Source organism: Oryx dammah, unplaced genomic scaffold (assembly GCF_014754425.2).
Source record: "Oryx dammah isolate SB20612 unplaced genomic scaffold, SCBI_Odam_1.1 HiC_scaffold_2, whole genome shotgun sequence".
NCBI classification, from domain to species: domain Eukaryota; kingdom Metazoa; phylum Chordata; class Mammalia; order Artiodactyla; family Bovidae; genus Oryx; species Oryx dammah.
In genome coordinates this window covers 100155903-100179809 of record NW_024070186.1, presented here as the reverse complement: position 1 = coordinate 100179809, position 23907 = coordinate 100155903, and the positions used below count along the sequence as shown (strand labels likewise).

The 23907-nt window shown below is 39.4% G+C and overlaps 1 protein-coding gene across 2 annotated transcripts in view; it reads left to right on the top strand.

Moving 5' to 3' along the window:
* The window catches only part of CD96 (CD96 molecule), a 100907-nt gene that overhangs the window by 12531 nt on the left and 64469 nt on the right, over nt 1–23907 (top strand). For both annotated transcript variants that reach the window (XM_040224875.1, XM_040224882.1), the window contains exons 3-5: nt 4299–4423; nt 15879–16086; nt 19653–19708. In XM_040224875.1, the coding sequence (XP_040080809.1) occupies nt 4299–4423; nt 15879–16086; nt 19653–19708 (389 nt within the window). The remainder of the gene's footprint in view (nt 1–4298; nt 4424–15878; nt 16087–19652; nt 19709–23907) is intronic.

Below are 23907 nucleotides of genomic sequence, written 5' to 3'. Positions count from 1 at the left end.
TTCACATTCCAGGATATCTGGCTCTAGACCATCGCCTCAGTCGTGTTCAACTCTGTGCAACCCCATAGACAGCAGCCCACCAGGCTCCTCTGTCCCTGGGATTCTCCAGGCAAGAACACTGGAGTGGGTTGCCATCTCCTTCTCCAATGCATGAAAGTGAAAAGTGAAAGTGAAGTCGCTCAGTCGTGTCCGACTCTTCATGACCCCATGGACTGCAGCCCACCAGGCTCCTCCGCCCATGGGATTTTCTAAGCAAGAGTGCTGGAGTGGGGTGCCATCACCTTCTCCGGAGAAAGGTGATGGGAGGATTGCAAAGCATCAGGCCGAAGACTCCTACTGTTCTTACTGAAGCTCTGGTGGCTTGTCAAGAAGAAATGTTTATTAATTAAATGTTTGTCTCTGGTCAATTTCCAGGGCCCTGAAAATGGTGATTTTTAACACATTTGCTCAGTTTTATATGTATCTTTTTTTCACCGACCTCTTCATGCTCTGAAACAAGAAGTCCCTCAATACCCACCCAACCCTGTTTTTGACACTTATGTTGTATCTTCATTTAAAAATATATATTCATTACTACTCACTTATATAATTATTTATTCTTCATGCTAGAGGTAAATACATATTCAGCACTTACCCTCAGACTTTATGTAAATGTCTCTTCAGTTTGAAGTATATTCTGTTGGAGAATATTCAGGAAATGCTCATGGTGCAGTATTCCCTGAGCTCTTGTGTGAGCTCTTAGTAAGTTTTATTTGTATAATCTTCATGTTAAAGATTGAATATAATGTCCTTAACTCATATATTCTTGAGTATATTACATATGTTGTGTGTAAGTTGTTGCTTAGTCATGTCCAGCTCTTTGCAAGCCCATGGACTATAGCCTGCCACACCTCTCTGTCCACTGAATTCTCCAGGCAAGAATACTGGAGTGGGTTGCCATTCCATTCTCCAGGGAATCTTCCTGACTCAGGGATTGAACCTGGGTCTCCAGCATTGCAGGGAGATTCTTTACCATGTGAGCCACCAGGGAAGCCCATTAAATGTTACAATATTATTTTCTGGCATAAAGAATTGCTGTCCAAAAATTAATAACAATTTGATTTTCTTTCCCCAGAACTGATTTTCCTACTTTTGCAATATAATCTTTTAATATATATTTTCTAGTCATTTTATTTTAAGAAATTGTACTAGAGTTATAATTTCCAGTGTTTTTCTATTGTTTATTTCTTTGAGTATCATTTATTCTCCATCTTCTTGCCTATCTCTTTCTTTGAATCTCTTTTGGCTCTTTTTTGCTTATAAAATCCATTATTTATTAATATTTCACTTAAAAATTTCCTTCATTCTATTTTTAAAATTTCTTTTAATGCATTAACTTTTGTATTAATACATTCTTGGTTTTTTTTCCAGTTTGCTCTTAATTTCTGAAATGATTTTAAAAACTTATTTCCAACCCTTTCCTGAATTTTCTCACTTATCTTCTATAGAATTTCTTCTCTCCAAATGACTCATTTAGCAGTCTTTCTAAAACTTATCATAGCTTATATCATTTTATTTCTTTTAGTTCATTTTGAATAATTGGGCTATAGTTTTTATTTATTTTGAAGTCATGTCTTTCTAATATGCTGTTATTATTGTAGGAATATGACTTTTCTCTCTATTCTCATTTTTTCTTATGTATCTTTATATGTGATTCCAACCCATTTTTTTCTATTGCTCTAAATATGTTTGTTAAATAGATTTTGACTTTTATCACAGAAGAGTACACCAGGCTATCTTTTCTAGAGTCTTCAGTGTCTCTAGAGCTCTCTCTTCTGTTATTTTCAAAATAAATTATATGCCATTGTACTTTGTAAGATGCACTTCTTTTCCTCCTATCCCTCACTTTTATCTAAATTGCCTCTTTGCTTTCTCCTATTGGGCCTGTCTGGTGTAATTTGGATTCTACTCCCGGGGATTTCGTCTCAGAGTGGGATTTCTCTGAAAAGTCCCCTCTGCTCTAGCACTGACAAGCCTTTTCATTTTTCCCTTGAAGGCTCTGGTAATTTGGTGCCTACAAACTTCTTTCTCTGTTTCTGCTGCTATTCTTAGATTAGTTTGCCTTTCTTTCCAGTGATTGTCTGTTGACTTTTTTCTAGAAGGTAGAAGGGGTAAGTTCTTAGTCCTAAGGGCCACTGATTTTCCTGTTTCTTTTTGCACAGTTGCTTATACCACAGTGGTTTGTTGATTTGTCCCCAACTATTAATGATGTCATATTGTTATTTAGTGTTCCCATAGATATTGCCTATAGTTTTACTATGCTAGTTCGTCTGTTTTTACTAAGAATCTCAGGGATGTTAGAGTTATGCCACTTGTATTACCAACTTCTCAGAATCTGGACAAACTTTACAAAAATTTACTACTTATGTATTTGGGTAATGCACATTAAAATAGAATTTGCATATCAAGTAGACTTCATAAACTATACAAATATGTGCCTTGGTCAGTCTCTGTTTAAAATAAACTGATGTAAGCAGAACAATTATAATCTCAGGAATAAAATTAAATAGTATTAATGGTGGTATGCAAATATGGCCAAAAAATACTCCATTTGGGAGCGCTGTTATAGTATATGCTTTTAACCATAAAAGGCAGGAATTTTGTTATTGTTGTTTTGTTCTGGTTTTTAAATTCTGAGGTTGGAGTAATATATGGAGGCAGCAATAGAGAACAAGAAAGGCCCTGATCCAGTCCTCCTGATCTTGAGGCAATAAGGATATAAGAAAATAAACAACCGTTATCTGAGAATGATGCAGGGAAGTTGGGCCCTAATGGGAAGGCCTGGATTCAATTAAGAAAGCAGGAGGAGAGAGTTATCATTAAAGAGGACAACTGATATTGACAAGAGCTTGAAACGCAGCAAAGCTTTAAAGGCAAAATACAACATTTGAAATATTCCCATGTTTTTTAAAAATGTGCTGTTGATAATAAGGAGAATGTTCACACCTCATGACCTATTAATTATACTTCTGGGAATGTATCTTAAGTAGCTAAATGGTCCGAAGAAAACTATTAGTTTAAGGATGAACCTTTCTATAAAGATTGTAATAGTTTAAATAAGCTAAAAACTGAAAAAGCATATGATTCAATACTTGAAAATTGCTAAACAAATTATGATGTATGTATGTGATATAATAGAAATTTCAACCACAGGTAGCTTAAGAATCATGCAAAACCTTTTAAGCTATAGGTAACATATGCTGGTAAATAAAATTGCAAAGTATGAAAAAAAATTTGCATACAAACAAGGTTTGTATAGATATAGGAAAAAAGAATAAGATTTTCAGGATATTAAGATGATAGAATTGTTGTCATTTATAAGTTATTTCCTGATATCATAGTTTACTCACAAATGTATATATATGTGTATATAACTTTCCCCAAAAGAGAGACTATAAAACTATTTATCTCATATCACTTTAAAAATGAAAATAATTCATTAAACATGCTTCCTTGGAGTTTCCTGATGTGTTTTTCTGTGTGATTTTTTTCTTTGGAGAAATATTTGTAAGCTCTAAAAAGACAATCAGGTATAAAAGCAGTGAAAAGATCAGCATATGTCAGAAGTTTGGTGAAAGGAAGGGATGAAAAGGCAGAGCACAAAGGATTTTTAGTTCAATGAAACTATTCTATATGATATTACAAGAGTGGATATATATCAGACTTTGGTCAAAATTCATGGAATGTACAACACCAAAAGTAAGCCTTATGTAAATAAAATATGGACTTTGGGTGATGATGTGTTTGATCTAGTTTCATTGATTGTAATAAAGGCATCACTGTGGTTAGGGATGTTAATAATAGGGGAGATTGTGCATGCATGAGGGCAGGGTGTATATGGAAACTCTGTACTTCCCACTCAATTTTGCTATGTACCTAAAACTTCTCTAAAAAAAATTGTCTATTAAAAATTTTAAAAGACAATGAAGGCCAGATTATAATGTTTTGTATTCTACCTGATCCAGGAAATATGATCTAAGACTAATGCACCAACTTGAGGTTAAAGCAGAAGAATGTACTGAACTGTGAGCTGGATTCTGTTAGGGCAGTTTCCCTGTAGTTATTCAGTGATAGACAACCCTGTGCTTCTCAGTTATGCCATTTATACAATGAGGACTGTAGGTGGTGGGGTCCTCTTCATAGGTGTACCCTGAAGATAGTTGAATCTCTATACTAAAACTGTTCTCATTTCTTGGATTAAAAACACTTTACAGACCAATCATAGGTCCATGTCTTTCCCTCTTTATGTTTTGTTACAGTGGCACAAGAAGAATGCAGAAACAACCATACAATAGAAATAGAGATAAATGGGACTCTGGAAATACCATGCTTTCAAAACACCTCCTTAGAAATTTCATCTGTGCTCACCTTTGCATGGCTGGTGGTAAGTGTTGCCCTTTTCAGTGAATAATGGCCATGATCTTTAAATATTAATGAAGTGAAGATGAATAACAAGTAATAATAGGGAAGGAAGCACACTGGATAAGAGACAAGCATTATGTGAAGGTTGAGTTAATGTCTGGAGGAGGGAAGGGAGGACACTAGGATTCCTTCCAACTCAGCAAGCCCCTGGGTCTTTGAATACAGTGACTTAGAAAATAGTTCCTAAAGGTTAGTTTATATTTCAAGCTGTATACTCAACAATGATGAAAGAAAAAAGTATGATGGTGCCCTGGAGAGGAGCCACATCCAGCAGAAGCCCCTCTCATGCTTATTTGTTTACACACAACACGTGCAGGGGCATAGACTCCCTTTTTTTCCCAGAACCCTACTACCACATCCTGGAAAATACACAGCATTGCTTGGACCAGGAAACACAAACTCTTAATGCATATCAAACACAAACAGAAAACGTCCATGAGAGAAACAGTATGTCTATACGAAACGGCCACTGTCCAGCTCCATCACCGCCACAGGTAATGACAGGCCTATGGTAGCTATGTTTTCTGACTTACAAGAATAAAACAAAACAGAAATATGGATTTTTATGTGAAATTTTCCAAGGCAAGTCAACCAAATGGCATCCAGCTATTAACCAATATATGGAGTGGACTTCTAATACTACTGTTAAATCAGTTGATAATACAAGCCTTACACAATTATGATTACCATAAACACAATTTTGAGAATCATGAAATGGGTGGGGTTGATGATCCAGAATATGACTATATTAATTTTTCAGGTCTTCATCAAAATGAAAACACAAGATTTTAAAATTCTTACATAACTAATAGATGTCCATGAGTATAGCAGCTGATACCATCTGCAAAATACTGTACTTGCATGGTTGATCATTTATATTACAAGTTAGTAGTTTTGTGGACCGTCTTGGAAACTGACCCTTCATGTAAAAAGATTTCTTTGAGGATGTGCCAAATCCAAAATAACTGACTTTCAAGGAGACTTTAAAATATAACCTCCTAATAATTTTTTATTGTCTAGATATTTTTTTGGATAGTCAGTATGATCAAAAGACATTATAAAATGCCTTTCTCAAATTGTTCTAAAAGCTACAGTGTCTGTTTATCATGTCGAAAAATGTATGCTCCCCCTTTTTATGGTTTGGTTGCTGAAATGTAAGACTTCCTGCCTGACATTATGCCCATCATTAAAAAGTCAGTTTTTCTTAACTAATGTGATACAAGGTGGTTCTTAGAAAAAAAAAAAAAGAAGAGATCTTCTCAAGACAGAAACCTGCTGTATTAAACATTACTGTAATGGAAATACAGTATCTATACCTAGTTTACATTATTAATATTTCCACCAATGGGCAAAAATTTTCTACCCTAATTATCACTAAGTCACTATCAATAGGAGTAGTAATATTTTATAGTAATCAAAAAGACTAAGATTTAATAAAGCTTTACTTAGAGATTTTTGTGGGCTATTAAGTTGATCTGTAGTATCCTTGTCTTATCTGAAGAGAGTCTAATCTGTTTTTCCAAGAAACTGTTAAAGTTTTCAGTCCGTTGTATCTTTTCTGTGACACTGAACTTCTCCATGGCAAAAAGCTGCATCAGTCATTTTAAAAATCCCTAGATCTAGTATATTGCCTTGACTATAGGCACTCAGTAAATATCTAATAAATAATTGAATGGTATTTGTTGGCTTCCTATTAAATGGGTGATCACTAAACCTCATGCTGGCTGTGTGATTAGTTAATGAGAAGCTCATTAAGTATCAATGACTAGATAACTAATAAGACATCCTCTAACAATTGTCTTCAAAGAAACTAAGAAGGCTCTGTAAACATTATCTTTGAATCCTGCCAAGGCATTTGAGATAAATAAGGGATGGAGAGATTGCATCTAAGGTCATAGTGACAGAATGAGTCCTAAACTTCTACTGAAACCTCAGACCGTGCTCTCACTTTAAAGAATGCATCATAACTGAGACAACTTGAGGAATCTTTTTGAAAGAAACTTCTTTTCAAAGGGAACATTGTATTGGCAAATATGCTGATTAAATTCCAACTGTGCATTTCCCTTTTAAATGTTGAAATCTTTTTGCTCCTTTGATTTACATTTGTCCTCCACCCTGCCAGCGCTGTGGGATTCAGCAAGTCTGAGATGAAATCATCTAATCTTCCATTATTAAGGAATAAACTACAGCTCTTTATGTCATGACTGTTATAAGTCTGCAGAGGATATAAATATCCCCTCAATCCATATTTTAGTACTTCAGTTTCTTGTTAAGCCAGCAGTAATAATGATAACCAATCATTCTTACAGATATGATATAATGTGACTTTTAGAAAAGGTTACAAAGAGATGATGAAGATGAGCTCAGGAGGGTAGAAACCCAGTATAAGGGTATATCGAACTCAGTAACTCTGGGGAGCTGCAGAATGTTCCCTACTTCAAGAGCTGCGTTAAACCCTGGAAACAATTTGACAGACTAAAATTAGTTTAATCTAAGTCACTGGAAAACAAAAGCCATGTTCTGTATGTGGAATTTTATAAAATCTAATTCAGTTAATGACCTTCACGGGAAAGGTAATTATTGGGATTTTCAGTTATCATAAAAATATTATTGACTGTGCTTCCCTGATCCCATGCTGAGACTGTGTTAAATGTGTCCATGGAGCAGATCCCTTGCATTCTGGAATTTTACATTCCAGGATCATGACTACACTGAAGTAGAAAGGCATCTGGTGCAAACTGTGTATCTGACATTTCTGTAGGACAAGAGGTAACTAAGTAAGCACAGAGGCTGTCTGTTGAGGGTCCGTGTGCATGATGTGATGACAAAAAAGTCATAGAATATGTGTTTTTAGATGGAATGCAGTTTGTAGAGGACAAATGATATTCTTCCCAGTTTATGTCCTGGGGCGTGAGCCTGCAGTCATCAGGGAAATTCTGCAGGGTTATTCTGGGAGCTTCTCAATTTCCTCTAATGTCCTGTGTTCATTCCAAACTATTGTCCTGATTTCCCACAGTATAAATTTCAGTTCAGTCTAACAAACATATGTGAATCTGTTTTAAGTGCTGGGTCCTACAGGGATAGAAACCTGTATTGGACATGTTTCCTACCATGAAATACAACTTTAATAAAAATGTAAAATAGCAACATGGAGGGAAAATAATTTGATTCTGACTAAATGGACCTGGAAAAACCTCTTAGGTTATTTTTGAGCTGGATAATTAAAGCCAACAAACAGCAGACATGTATTTCACCAAGACCCTGGGACCTGTGAGCACACGTTGGCAGCACCCCCTTTGTCAGGGTGGGAGAGATGTTGAGGGATGGTTGTTCCCAAACTTGGTGGATAAAGAGAAACCCATGACTTTTCTCTTTAAAATCAGGAATAGAAAGTGAGAAACATATCAAACAGTTCAATACTAATGATAAAGGCATACAACTAGAATCTAGAGGCTTGTTTCTTTAAATTTTTCTCTATAAATGTATCTTTTCTGTACTCTCTTCTTTACTATTTGTAATATTTTACATGTAAATGAAAATCAAAATGGGCTTCCCAGGTGGCACTAGTAGTAAAGAACCCACCTGCCAATGCAGGAAACATAAGAGATGTGGGTTCGATCCCTGGGTCAGGAAGATCCCCTGGAGGAGGGCATGGCAACCCACTCCAGTATTCTTGCCTGGAGAATCCCTTGGACAGAGGAGCCTGGCAGGCTACAGTCCATGAACTCTCAAGAGTCTGAAGCGACAGTACACACACACTGTAAACAATATTGGTTTTCCATGCCTATGGGAAGACTGCTGCTGCTGCTGCTGCTAAGTCGCTTTAGTCGTGTCCGACTCTGTGCGACCCCATAGACGGCAGCCCACCAAGCTTCCCTGTCCCTGGGATTCTCCAGGCAATAACACTGGAGTGGGTTGCCATTTCCTTCTCCAGTGCATGAGAGTGAAAATTGAAAGTGAAGTCGCTCAGTTGTGTCCAACTCTTAGCAACTCCATGGACTGTAGCCCACCAGGCTCCTCCAAGCCTAGCTATTCAGAAAAGAAAGCTGTCACCTTGTATCTGATGGCAGCTGACCCTAGCTACCTTCACCATAATCAAAACTGAAGTGTTAGCCAACTTATAAAATGTTGACAACCAATTGTGTTGATTGGAAAAAATATTGTTGTGGATTTCTATACAATGGACATGAGGAGCTTTGCAAGCAGCCTGCTGTGATAGCACTTAGTGGATGGGGAATAAATAGAGCAAAGTGAAGATAAGAAGCAGTTAGGAGATAAAGAAGTATCAATCGATGCAGTTCACAGAATTTATTGAATGGGCTCTATACACTCAGCACCTGCCTTGTGCTGTGGCCACTACTGCCTGCTCTGACATGGAGCTCAGGGCAGCCCAGAGATGAGGTAGCCTCATTAAATCAAATAGTACCATAGTCTCTTTTCTGCACTGAAAATTCTGAGTCCAGTACTAAAATAGGAACCCTTCTGCAAATTATCTTAGGGTTTATCAGGTCATTAAGAGACATTCAGGAGAAGTTTTCCATGATTCAATATGACCCCTCCCAGCCCTCATCATGCTAATTATTTTATCCAACTCCTGTTTATTATTTCCTTATGCATTTATTTTCCTTCTATGGGTACTGATTTTCTGTTTGTTTTTCTTGTGAATTTGTTCTTCTCCTCAAACAGACTCTCAGTAGAAATGTCAAGGACTGTCGGTTCTACTGCCTTTTGAGGCTCTATGAAGCAAAGTCATTAACAGCATGGCTTTTAGAGGGAGATTGTTGCATTCAAATCCTGTTTTCAAATCTGCATTTGCTAGCAGTGTGACCTAAGAGCTAGGATTAGGGTGAAATGAGTAGGGCCTTCACCTTGGCTGCAAAATTTAAGGAAGTTCCCCCAAGAAACCAGTAATCACAATACTTTCAAGTATCAAAATTTATGGAAAATCCATGATAAACAAAATGCCAAATTTTTAAATAAAGGCAAGATGTCTTCTGTTTGTTATGAGACCCTGCTATGCTCTTCAAGGAACAGGATTTTCACAATCAGCCTGTGGTTCCTGGGTCTTTGTGGCATGGTGCCCCCTTAGGGCCACAGGCATGCAGGTGGACAAGGACAGGAGAAAATACTGAACAATGCATGACTTTATGAAATCAGTTTTCAAATGTTAAACTGTAGAGTTTTTATTAACTGTTTCCACTGTTAAATATGTCAAAATATGGGAGAATGTTTTGCTAAGTGCACATAAGGACACACATTTTTCCTTTTGTATCAGAATTCTATACAGCCTTGGATATGCTGCCCAGCCTGATTTTAGTTCTGTCATCCACAAAAAGGGATAATTATATAACACAATTATAATTTTATCATAATTATATAATTATAGTACCAGCCCCATGGTGGTGTTGTGAGGTGGTGATTAACTTAACACAGTACCTATGTTTAATACATATTAAAAAGTAATTTTTAAAGAGTTCATTTTAGTACTCTCCATAATTCTTTAATTTAACCATGGAGAGAGTAAATAATCATGAATTCACAGCAAGCTGATCCAGCTCAGGTTGTAAGACAGTGATTTTGTATTAATTGAACATTTGTTGAGTGTTAGGACTCATGTAGGTGTATCCTATACACTAGCTAATTCCATCTACATTCCTCATTCTATTCTAAGGGTCCAGCAAGTTGTAAATTTCATGAAGTTTTAGAAATATTTATTAATATTTTAGGGATTCTCAGGTGGCTCAGTGGTAAAGAATCCACCTGCCAATGAAGGAGACAGGAGTTCGAATCCTGGGTCAGGATCTCCTCTCCCCTAGAGGAGAAAATGGTAACCCATTCCAAATCCCATGGACAGAGGAGCCTGGTGGATTACAGACTGGAAAGAGTCGACTATAGGTCACAAAGAGTCAGACATGACTGAGTGCTCATGCACATTAGTATTTTTAAAATTATCAAAAGAAGAAAGGAAAAACAGCCAAGAACAAAGATTCTGTGCAAGATCCCCTACCCATCTTTCTTGTAGGACAAATGCCCTAGAATCATTCTTATCAGGTGAGAGAGAGTGGAGGTGTATTCTGTGACACCTGTCACCAAAGGTAGGTCAGTTCTGTTCAGTTTTGTGTCCGACTCTTTGTGACCCCATGAACTTCAGCACACCAGGCTTCCCTGTCCATCACCAATTCCCGGAGCTTACTCAAACTCACGTCCATCGAGTTGATGATGCCATCCAACCATCTCATCCTCTGTCATCCCCTTCTCCTACTGCTTTCAATCTTTCCCAGCATCAGGGTCTTTTCAAATCAGTCACTTCTTTACATCAGGTGGCCAAAGTATTGGAGTTTCAGCCTCAGCATCAGTCCTTCCAATGAATACTCAGGACTGATTTCCTTTAACATGGACTGGTTGGATGTCCTTGCAGTCCAAGGGGACTCTCAAGAGTCTTCTCCAACACCACAGTTCAAAAGCATCGATTCTTCAGTGCTCAGCTTTCTTTATAGTCCAACTCTCACATCCATACATGATACTGGAAAACCACAGCTTTGACTAGATGGACCTTTGTTGGCAAAGAAATGTATGCTGTCTAGGTTGGTCATAGCTTTTCTTCCAAGGAGCAAGTCTCTTTTAATTTCATGGCTGCAGTCAGCATTTGCAGTGATTTTGGAGCCCCCCAAAATAAATCTGTCACTGTTTCCATTGTTTCCCCATCTATTTGCCATGAAGTGATGGGACCAGATGCCATGATCTTAGGTTTCTGAATGTTGAGTTTTTCACTGTCCTTTCCCTTTCATCAAGAGGCTTTTTAGTTCTTCACTTTCTGCCATAAGGGTGGTGTCATCTGCATATCTGAGGTTATTGATATTTCTTGGCAATCTTGATTCCAGCTTGTGTGTGCTTCATCCAGCCCAGCATTTCTCATGATGTACTCTGCATATAAGTTAAATAAGCAGGATGACAATATACAGCCTTGACTGGCTCCTTTCCCAATTTGGAACCAGTCTGTTGTTCCATGTCCAGTTCTAACTTTTGCTTCCTGACCTGCATACAGATTTCTCAGGAGGCAGGTCAGGTGGTCTGGTATTCCCACCTCTTTCAGAATTTTCCAGTTTGTCGTGATCCACACAATCAAAGGCTTTGGCATTGTCAATAAAGGAGAAGTAGATATTTTTATCAGAGAAGGCAATGGCACCCCACTCCAGTAGTCTTGTCTGGAAAATCCCATGGACAGAAGAGCCTGGTAGGCTGCGGTCCATGGGATTGCTAAGAGTCGGACACGACTGAGCGACTTCACTTTCACTTTTCACTTTCATGCATTGGAGAAGGAAATGGCAACCCACTCCAGTGTTCTTGCCTGGAGAATCCCAGGGACGGGGGAGCCTGGTGGGCTGCCGTCTATGGGGTCACACAGAGTCGGACACGACTGAAGCGACTTAGCAGCAGCAGCAGCAGCAGATGTTTTTATGGAATTCTCTTTCTTTTTGATGATCCAGCAGATGTTGGCGATTTGATTTCTGATTCATCTGCCTTTTCTAAATCCAGCTTGAGCATCTGGAATTTCACGGTTCACATGCTGTTGAAGCCTGGCTTGGAGAATTTTGAGCATTACTTTGCTAGTGTGTGAGATAAGTGCAATTGTGTGGTAGTTTGAACATTCTTTGACATTGCCTTTCTTTGGGATTGGAATGAAAACTGATCTTTTCCAGTCTTGTGGCCACTGCTGAGTTTTCCAAATTTGCTGGAATATTGAGTACAGCACTTTCACAGCATCATCTTTTAGGAATTGAAATAGCTAAAGGTAGCTCAACATATCATAAAAGGCTCCTTTCAATCAACAAACTGTCCACACCTCCAAGATCTCCCATTTATATAAAAACCTCTGGCTTCCTGGAGTTTCTTCTAAATTTTTCAATCTAGATAATCCACAAAATTGTTTTATTTGTTTTGTGATGGTTTGGTTTTATTAAGATGTAATGTCTCAGAGACATTTTTGTCCCTTTCTTGGTGCTGTGACTTAAGTACCTTCTCTCTGTGACCTTTGAGCAAGTTACCTAACCTTGGTTTATTTCAGATTGTTTTAAGGATTAAATAAGACTTGAAAGAACTTGGCACAGCACCTAAAAGTAGGTGCTAAATAAACTTAAGCTATGACTAATAATGTGAACATTTAGTTGTGGTCATAGAAATAGTAATAGTATTTAGTAGTAATACAAAATAGTAATAGTATTAGTAATAATAATTTAATAGTAATTTAGTTGTAGTCGCAATAATAGTATTGCTTCTCCCTCTCCCAGCACTAGACATTTCATTGTTTGCCTGCCTTTTGTCACCTCTCTTCCCATTTGCTCTATGAGAGCAGGTGATTACATGCAGGTTCTTGCCCCATCCCCTTTATATCTGGGGCCTCTACAATCTCTCAGGATCTCCTGATGTTATAGGTTACACGGACATTTTGCAACCGAATCTATCTTTCCCAATGAAGGGACAAATCCCTCCTCTATAACAGTCAAACTCCCCCCCAAAAAAACAAAAAAACCTAAGCCTGATTTCTTTAAAAAAATATCTTTTCTCCATCAGTTAAACTACTTTGGCCAGTCACTCCCAGATACAGAATAAAGAAAAAACCATATTCTCACCAGTCTCCAACCTCAGCCTCTGACTGCCTATCTTCCCACAACAAAGTGACAGATGGAAACATTCCAAATGGCAAAGCATTTACTAAAAGATCAAGCATTTTGAACCTCCGGATTCTCACAAAAACAGTCCCTTGCATAAAACAAGAACAGTGAAACAGCTTGTACTGAAGGACCTGCAGGGTGAGCCTGCTTCCTTAATTATAGTAAGTTCCCTACATGAATGAGTTCCATTCTGAGAGTGTGTTCATAAGTCCAATTTGTGAGTCCAACAAAGTTAACCTAGGTACCCAACTAACTCAATCAGCTATACAATACTGTACTATAACTTTTCACACACATTAAAAAAAAAACAAACACGTTTTCAATGTTACAGGACAGTACCTTGAAAAGTACAGTAGTACAGTGCAACAGCTGGCACACAGGGGCTGGCATCAAGTGAACAGGCAAGAAGAGTTACTGACCGGAGAAGGGAGTAGAGAGGGGAGATGATAGACCTGAAAGATTGTCAGCAATAGGAGATGGAGAGAAAGCTGCAGTTTCACTCACGCCTGACGATGGCAGATTCTCATTCTTGGCTGGATTCAATTCTATCTACCCTCTTGAAAAAATGATCCAGTGATATCTGAGTAGCAGCTTTTTTTTTCCTGATCATAGATGACACGATAGCCCTGGATTGCATTCTAAATGACTGCTGCAGCCTTTGTGTACTGTTCTACAGTTGGGTCCTGTGCCTCAAGAGCTAACAGTGCCACCTCAAATAAAGAACGTCCCCTTGCCGTGTCCCATGTCATGGTTCTCTTTGGTTCTTTGGTTTCTTCTTCTTCCTCTGGTCTCTCTGTTCTCTCTCTGGGCCTCCAGTTCCATCAGGTCTTCATTACTAAGTTATAAAAAGTAAGTGCACAAAAGCACAACCCCTTGTAGAGAACGCATGCACCTGCTGACAATGTACACCAGACACGTGAACTAATTTACATGATTAAACATGCAAACACATGTTCCCATCTTTGAAAGTTCACAGCACGCATGTTTATTTATCGGGGATTTATGCACTGGCCTCCAGATCACAGAGGCTGAGTGAAATGCCTTCCTGTTTCTTCTGCTGTCACCACCCAATACTTAGGGCTCCTCTTAGGGCCCCTTCTCCAGAACATAATCTAAGGCCCCTGTCTCCCTTTAATTTTCTGTACTCTTTGTTGTTAGGAATACAGCAACCCAGAGCATTAGGTCCCTCTTTATGTGGTTATGTACCTCGCTTCAGGAGTAAGTCTGTGATGCTCTGAAGGCAGTACTATCTGTCTATTTGCAGGTAAAGCTGTTACCAATAAAAATGGTGTCTTATGTAAGAGAGTTGGAGAAGGCAATGGCACCCCGCTCCAATACTCTTGCCTGGAAAATCCCATGGACGGAGAAGCCTGGTGGGCTGCCGTCTATGGGGTCACAGATGGACACGACTGAAGCGACTTAGCAGCAGCAGTAGCAGTAGCAGCATGTAAGAATTTCTACTAAGTGTATTCTGGAAATATCTATATAAACCATAAAAGAAGTCTGTCTTCCTGTTTACACTTCCTGTTCTGCTCCCAGCTCATACTTGAATTCTCTCCCTCACCTAGCTTCTTTTCTTCCACGCAGAATCTAATTTTTTGAACTAGAGATTCCAAGTCACAGACCTTCATTTTCATTCTTTCGTAACTTCCTTCCCTGTTCAGCCTTCTTTTCAGTTCCTTGCATTTTCCCCCAGCCCCTACAAATAATGATTCATCTATTGTTTGGCATTAGACCAGTGGTTCTCAGCCCTGGCTTCTCCGAGGACCTTTTTAAAAATGTGCCCTGGGATGAGGCTTATCCCAAAACAACTGCACAAGAATCTCCAAAGAAGCTGTGCATCAGAATGTGTTCAAAGCACTCAGCTTAAAATGCTGAGTTATAAAGGAGTATAAATATAAGGTCATAACCTTCCTCTATATTTATGCCCCTCAAGAGTCCCCTCCTCACTAGACCCTTAGTCAGCACATGTACTGACACTGACCAACACCATGACACCTTGTCCATGAAATTCAGGATAAGGTAAGAATGGTGGGAGCATTTTTCATAGACCTAAGAACGAATATGGACTAGAGGAACCAATTAGCATTTACAGCCTAATCTTTACGTGTCCTCTTTGAAGGTCACAGACACAGAAATAAGAGCAGAGGCTAGAAGATGCCAAAGGACACAATATTTAAGGAGGAACCCCCTTTCAGTGCCTTTCCTGCACTTACAAGACCCTGAGAGTGAGTTCCTCCTTAACATTTGCATTTTAGGAGTCTTTCTTAACCTCATCCTGGTCCTCATTCCAAGTGGAGCTAAAATGAGAGCTTTTCTAAAGGAATGCTGGGAAGAAAGGATGATTGTAATCATCCAGGTAAAACAGATTCAGGCCCCTGAACACATCCTAGCATTACGATTTCAGAAGTTGAAATGAGAATTATGACCTGACATTAATTGCCAGGGCTGTACCCTCCCCCAAACCCCACTGTCAATATGCAGCTCATAGAAGGTGATGAAGGAGAAGTTTTAATCAGAAGAGCAGCAATTTCTATTTGTGTTAGAGAGAATGACAGTATATTTTAAATTCAAAGTTGAGTGTAATCATACTTTCTCTAGTAACATACTCAGTATCTCTTAATTTCAATTCTTCATTCATCATCTCCATTGTCACAAAGCACAACTGGATTACTCCATGTGGAATGCCTAGTCCAGAGCTGGCACAATTGAGGCTCAAAGCTGGTAACCATTTTGTCTCATCAGGAGGATAACGGAACTCAGGAAACACTTACCACTCGAGGTCACCCCATCAGCAATTCCGCGTTATTTAAAGACAGAGTCCGGATAGGTACAGACTACAGGCTCCAACTCTCTCCAGTCCAAATCCACGATGATGGCCGGAAGTTCTCTTGCCACATTGTAGTCAGGCCTGGCAGAGTCTTGAGGAGCTCCACCACAGTCAAGGTTTTTGGTAAGAGTTTCTGTTCTCTGGAGTCCCTGTCATGCTCCTGTTACTGTCCCCAGATTCTTCCCCCGCCAAAGATGAAACCCTCTGTTAGCTAGAGAACAGCCACTCAAGGGGCGCTATTCTGGAGTTCTGTTTGTCTTGACACTTGTCATTCATGTTGGGGGTGGGGACGAGGGAAGGAAGCTAAAGAATGATGATTCAGCTGCCATAGATCTTCAGTTTCCTGGTGACCACTAACCACTACCTTACGTAAGCTACCATATGGTTTTCCATATGACCACTACTTTATGGTTTTAATGTCTCCTGAGAATATGGGAAGTCTCTTTCGTTATAACTGCCAAAATCTAATTGCTTAGTTGTCTAGTTGTATAAAAGTTGCTTGCTGGAGCAAGGTGGAGTAAGGCCAGTGTGAGAAAAGGTAGATGACAAACACAGCTCCTAAGAAACTCTGCAGGAGTCCCCTCGGCCCCACCAAGGCCAGCTGGGGTGAGAGACTGTCCAGCTCCTCCAGCAAAGGAACCTGCAGGGCTGGCCCTCGAGTGGGGCTTAGCTGAAATATCCACTGTGGCCTCAGTCAGACTGCAGAGACTGTGCAGGTTGCAAATTTAAGGAAAATGGGAAAATTCTTTTTTGTTCAGTGATGCAAGGAAATATTAATGAATAGAAACTTGTTGGCTTTAGATATTTTTCATTTTTGTGACCAAGAACTGTGTTTTTCAAAACATCATTTTTCTGTTATTTTTATTTTTTGAATTTATTTTTTATTAAAACATCATTTTTAAATGAAGGCCAAGAGGAAAGCAGTGATGTGGATAAGCAATTCATTGTTTTTGAAAATGAGGTAAAAGAGAAAATAATTCACAAAACCTAAGAGCATGGACTGGTAGACTTTTTTCTCAATTAACTAAATGATAGGATAAGTGAAAAATCTGTTTTTACCTAGAATCTTATTGAATTATTACTAGAGATCACACAGCCCAGTATTTTAAAGGAAATGCAAACCCTTTAGTTCATAAATAAGGAAATAGCTGCAGCCAAAATGTATTTAGTTTGAAGTCTCTTGCCGATAGCTTTTCCTGTATGTCTTTCTTTGACTCTTTCTCTTGCCTTCCTTCCCTTGCTCCTTCCTTACCTGTCTTTCTCTGTCTCTCCTCTGGGATGGGTTAGGGAAGAATCAATTGCCCCCGTGATCAGGTTCCTTATGGGGCCTAGACGGTGTCCTGTGATGAGTTGGAAAGACTGTTCATCTCTTTGATTGATAACACCATTCTCTCATTTATGGGGTGTGACTGTCTTAACCTAAACACGAGACCAATTCATCTGGCCTCACTACTGGCAAATCGATGGAGGCAGTCATCCAGGATGTGAAAAGAAAGAATTCTGTGTTAAGCAACTGTGTCCCATTTGACCAAGGATTTTTGTACCATAACTCGATCTAATTGCCTTGTCAACATTTAAACCATGTCCCGTATCTCTTTGCTGCATTAAATTATCTTCATCTTGGTCTAGAATGCTTTTCACTCTTTTCCATCTCATCCCCTCCACATCTCTCTGCCTCTATATTTTTGTTTGCTTCTTCTTTGAACTCCTTTCAGTGGATGCTTAAAAATACAAGACACTGCCTACTTGTTAAAATAACTAGACTTTTCTGCTTTCTGATTTTCCCCTTTAGCAAATGAGCCAGATAGGTTGTGTTTGGACAGTCTTATCCAGTCTTTAATCTATTTGGGGTGTCACCCGAGTGTATATCACAGTGATCCTGGCACAGAATTATACCGCGTATCTTATTCAGGACCCACTCTGTGTCGCCAGGCGATTCCTCAAATAGAGTAAGCCAAAAACAAAAACACGAAAACCTTGAAATAAATACTGATATGTGTCACTGAGCCATTCTACATGCCCTTCATCTGGTTTATTGCTTCTTCCTGAACACCTTTGTTCTCTACCAGACCATAAACTGGAAGCTTCCCCTCTGCCACTTCCTGCATCCCCCTCGCTCGTCTCCTATGACTTGACTTTCCTTATGAGGAGTCCCCTGCCATCACAAGTTGGTTCTCCCACAATCTTGATTCCCCCCTAAATAATCTGTCTGTATCTATCACCCCTGCAACTTTTAGTACACTTGTTCCTGCTTTCAGGCCCTTCATTCTACCAGCATTTGTTGCTAATAAGAGGTCAGAAATAGGCCTCCTCCCCTTACTATTGTATCTTGGTTTGGGTTTCCCTGAAAGAAAACTTTGAGAAAAGGATTTGAGTTAATTTATTAGAGAGATAATCCTAGGAAATATAGGAGTGGGAAAAATATGTCAAGGAAGGGAAGGAAGATAATAAAATGTACATGATCAAGCCAGTTAGCGATGTGGGCTTAGAGCTCACTCCCACTGGGAAATCGTGGGAGAACATGCATCAGAGTTATCTGCGACAAAGGCAAGGAAGCTAGGGCATTATCCACAACTCCCCATCTGTTACCACCATTAACCCTCTGGGACTTCCAGTCTGCCCTGTTTGCGGACTGAGTGTGTGTCCATATCCCCAGTAAATCTTGAGGAGAGTCACAGGCGTGCCCAGCAAGAGGCTGTATGGATGTAGCAGACACTGATGGTACCTGTGACAAGGGTCTTAATATTTTATCCACTGGTTCATAGAGGACTATGTCTGTTACACTCAACTTATCTTGAGGCTACTTCAGTTCAGCATGAAGTTCTCAATGTCTGTTTTATGCTGTGCACTATCAATGCTAGAGATGGAGAGATGAATGAAGCATTCTGGCTTTAAGAACTTACAGTTTAGCAGAACAACAAAATCAGTGAAATAGTCCCTGATCTTTTCTGATGCCAAGCAACTAAATAAGAACCAGGTGTTTTTCCAATTCCCTTCAGGGGCCTTAACTTATGCTTTATTTCTAGACCTGTGGGCACATAGACTGTTCCTCTCTTTTCTCTGCCCACTGCCTGTTCCCTCCCCTCCCTTACATTCCTACTTTAACCTGCTCTTCCTGTTGCAGTTTAGTTGCTAAGTCATGCCCAACCGTTTTGCAGCCCCATGGACTGTAGCCTACCAGGTTCCTGTCTGTGGGATTTCCCAGGCAAGGATACTGGAGTGGATTGCTGTTTCCTTCTCCAGGAAATCTTCCTGACTCAGGGATCAAACCCTTATCTCTTGCACTGACAGGTGGATTCTTTACCACTAAGCCACCTGGGAAGGCGCTTTTCACCTGACTCACCCATAATCATCTTTAAAGCATCAAATGTCCCCTCTTCCAAAAGCCTCCTCTTATTCCCCAAGATTGGGTTAGAAGCTTCTCTTTTTTCAAATCCTACATGTTCCTAATAACAGTTCTTATATCAATTCTAATTTCTAGTTTTTGTATATGCATTTTCCATGTAAATACAAGTTTCTCAGTGAATATGATGTGTCCACCTTTGTTTCCTTGGCATCTAATATACTGCTGGAACACAGTGGGAGTTTAATATCTGATGTTATTAATTTTTCACACACATGTACACACACACACTAGTGACCAGACAGGGTATCATTCAGGACCACTAATTGTTTTATTTGCCTTTAAGCTAAGCCAGAAATCCCCATGATTGTGGAAAATAACTCCATGGATGTCACTGGAGAGGTGAGTCACATTAAAACCTTTGAAAATTGACAGTATAATATGTTAAGGTGTGTTCATTTGCCTCATTGCTCAGAATGCTTTCTCAAAGGACCTGATCTTAATCCAATTAATTTCTGATAGGAATGAAGGTAAGCTAATTTGATTCATCAAGGCTGTATATTGTCACCCTGCTTATTTAACTTATATGCAGAGTATCGTGAGAACTGCTGGGCTAGAAGAAGCACAAGCTGGAATCAAGATTGCCAGGAGAAATATCAATAACCTCAGATATGCAGATGACACCACCCTTATGGCAGAAAGTGAAGAACTAAAGAGCCTCTTGATGAAAGTGAAAGAGGAGAGTGAAAAAGTTGGCTTAAAGCTCAACATTCAGGAAACAAAGATCATGGCATCTGGTCCCATCACTTCATGGGAAGTAGATGGGGAAACAGTGGAAACAGTGTCAGACTTTATATTTTGGGGGGCTCCAAAATCACTGCAGATGGTGATTGCAGCCATGAAATTAAAAGGTACTTACTCCTTGGAAGGAAAGTTATGACCAACCTAGACAGCACATTAAAAAGCAGAGACATTACTTGGCCAACAAAGGGACGTCCATCTAGTCAAGGCTATGGCTTTTCCAGTAGTCATGTATGGATGTGAGAGTTGGACTATAAAGAAAGTGAGTGCTGAAGAATTGATGCTTTTGAACTGTGGTGTTGGAGAAGACTCTTGAGAGTCCCTTGGACTGCACGGACATCCAACCAGTCAATCCTAAAGGAAATCAGTCCTGAATATTCTTTGGAAGGACTGATGCTGAAGCTGAAACTCCAATACTTTGGCCATGTCATGCAAAGAACTGACTCATTGGAAAAGACCTTGATGCTGGGAAAGATTGAGGGCAGGAGAAGGGAACAACAGAGATGAGATGGTTGGATGGCATCACTGACTCAACATGGACATGAGTTTGGGTAAACTCCAGGAGTTGGTAATGGACAGGGAGGCCTGGCATGCTGCGCTTCATGGGGTCGCAAAGAGTTGGACCCGACTGAGCGACCGAACTGAAATGAACTGAAGTTGATTCTAGAAACCAAAAGAGAATGAATCCTTATTTTCTGAGATGGGGCTATCAGAACATATGCTCTTGTGATCCTTACTCCTTAAATTTCCTGGAAAAATTGTCTGTTGTTTAAATTTCTGTTGACTAAAAATTGAAGTAGATAGTGAAGGAAAAGTAGGGTGGAAAGCAGTGTGAATACTAGTGTAAGAATGAGGTTTTGCTCAGCTGACATTAATTGGTTCTAATTCATTTCCAATATCAGCTTTCCCAGTGTTTTTATTTTTAACTGCTAAGAGGAAATGTGCCCATCTGAACTTTTTCATAATTCAGGTCAGGAGGAAAAGGAAATTGGAATCTGACTTTAATTTCTTATAGGTAGTTCCCAGCCTCTAGTCTTTGGGATCTGGTCTCACTTCTCAGCTCTTCCTCCTATTGGCTGTGACCTTGTGCTAATTATTACATCTTTGTAGTCAGTTTTTCCATCTATATGAAGGGGATGAGAAGAGTTTTTGCATATTGTTGTTTTTAAGATGGCTTCCCAGGTGGCCATTAGTGGTAAAGAACCTGACTGTTAATGCAGGAGATGTAAGAGAAACAGGTTCGATCCCTGGGTCAGGAAGGTCCTCTGGAGAAGGGAATGGCAACCCACTCCAGTATTCTTGCCTGGAGAATCCCATGGACAGAGGAACCTAGCGGGCTACAGTCTATAGGGTCACAGAGTCGGACACGACTGAAGTGTCTTAACAGCATGTTGTTTTTAAGAATGGAACAAAATAATGTGTGAAAAGTTGTTAGTTCATTGTTTGATATAGAGTGCTTAATAAGCATTTTCATTGACTATTATGTTTTGTTACTCAGCTGTCTTGTGACATATTTTTCAAAACCCCAAGTGAAAATGAATATTCTCCATTAATTTTCAAACATGTCCTATTAAATGAGATTAGAGAAAGTTATACTCCTCGTTTCTTCTAGCCCCAAGAATATTAAATAACTTAGGATATCTTGTCATATTTTCACTGAATATCAGTCATGTAATTTGACAGCTGCATATAAATAATAACTCAGGCTCTGTGGTATGAATTTAGATGAGTGTATTATCCAAGTCTTTGTATCTTTTGTTGATTTTATGGATGGGTCTCTTAGATTGTTATTGTAATCCTGAGTACGTAGAAAAGGTTTCCATTTTTTGGTTCTGCCACAATTAATTTAAGTTTATTAGTGTACTTCATTTTAGTAGTTTAAATAAAAGACATAATCTCATGATATAATGTTTGGTAGGTGTTTGTTTCTTATGAGGATTTTTCTGTAGTTTCTTAGGCCAATGTTTACAGGTAATGTGGACTCAGTCCATTTATTGTTCCAATTCATTTCCTACATCAGCTTTCCCAACTTTCCAATCACAAGATTGGATCCAAGAATTTCAGTTTTTAAGAAAAGGACTTTGTCTTATGTGTCATCAGATTTTCTCTTCTGTACCCATACTTCTCTAGGCATTAACTAGAAAAACCAGAGAATGTTCCTTCCTGAGGAATTAGTGAATAATCTCTCACAACTCCACATAATCAGCTACAGGACACAGCTTGTTTATGGATCTTTTAAGACCTTGCCAAACATTATAAGAATATTTGTATTTTTAATAGCATATTAACTCTTCAAAGCCCTTTGACATACTTTTACCATGTGATACTCCCAATAAGCCTCTGAAACAGGTAGAGATCTGTCAAATCACAGATGAGAAACTGGGGCCTGGAGAGTCTAAACCACTGGCCAAGCCACTAACAAAAGGCAGAACTAGGATGAGAATTTAGCATGCCCATGCCCAGGCAGGACTGCATAGCAAGAGATCATGCTTCAGGGGCCAATAGAAATGAAGTCAAATCCTGATTCGACCACTTACCAGCAAGATAGCCTCATCAAGTAGTTAAGCTCTATGTGTCTCAACTAACTCATTTCTAAAGCCAGGATCATAATAAATATTATGTTGGCTTCTTAGGTACATTAGATTTATCCATAGTAACGAGTAAATAGCACAGAGTCAATGTCTCAGAAATGTCTTTTTCCCCTGCCACTATTTATCAGGCAGGCACTCACTCTCTTTCACTTATTCCTTCCTCTACATTCTTCCCTGGTGGCTCAGAGGTTAAAGCATCTGCCTGCAATGCGGGAGGCCCGGGTTCGATCCCTGGGTCAGCAAGATCCCCTGGAGAAGGAAATAGCAACCCACTCCAGTACTCTTGCCTGGAGAATCCCATGGACAGAGGAGCTTGGTAGGCTACAGTCCACGGGGTCACAAAGAGTCGGACACGACTGAGCGACTTCACTCACTCACTCACTGCATGTATATTTATAAATCTACTGTGTGACTGATTCTCAGAGACAGTGGGAAATAATGAAATGGCAGAATATAGACTGTGGAATTTGATAGATCTTGCTCTGAATTCTTCTTCATCACTATTAATTCCGGGCCTTAGATAGTTTGAAAAAAAGGAATCCAGCAGTCCGTTCATCAGTGAACAGGGACAATGATTCCAACCTCACAGTGGTGACCTAAGGACCAAATGAGAGAACCATATGCAAAGTATCTACCATCTGGCAACCACAAGTGCTCAGTAATGGTAATTTGCTATCCCATTCCTTCATCTCTTAGAAATTATCATGCACCTATGGAATGCCTTACTAGGTACTACACATTCACTACACCAGCAGCCCTGTGTTAGAGCAACAGGGATTTGAACTATGTCTTCCAGTGTCACCAGTTAAAGTTATGAACTGTATGGTTAATTTAGTTTTCCTGTAGAAGAGAAAAGTCCCCTGATTATTTCTAACACTGAAGACTTTCAGGCTTAGACATGCTAGAGAGACAGTAACATTGTCACATCCCCTATGGACGTCGTGTTCTTGGAGGTTTCCAAGGGCTTGACTTTGCCAGGGCCCCCCAATATGGCACACAGCCTTGCTGCCACAGCTCCATGGAAAGAAAGGGAGTCTTTAGCCTAAACTTTAACACCTACCCCTACCCCCCACCCATGTAGCAGATTTTTGCTCTAGAGCAGAAGATACTGGGCTGAAGAGCCTGTGAACACAGCCCACAGGCCTCTATATCCACTCTGATAATGCAGCAAAAGAAGACACAGGAGAGATACAGGAAAACTACTTAACA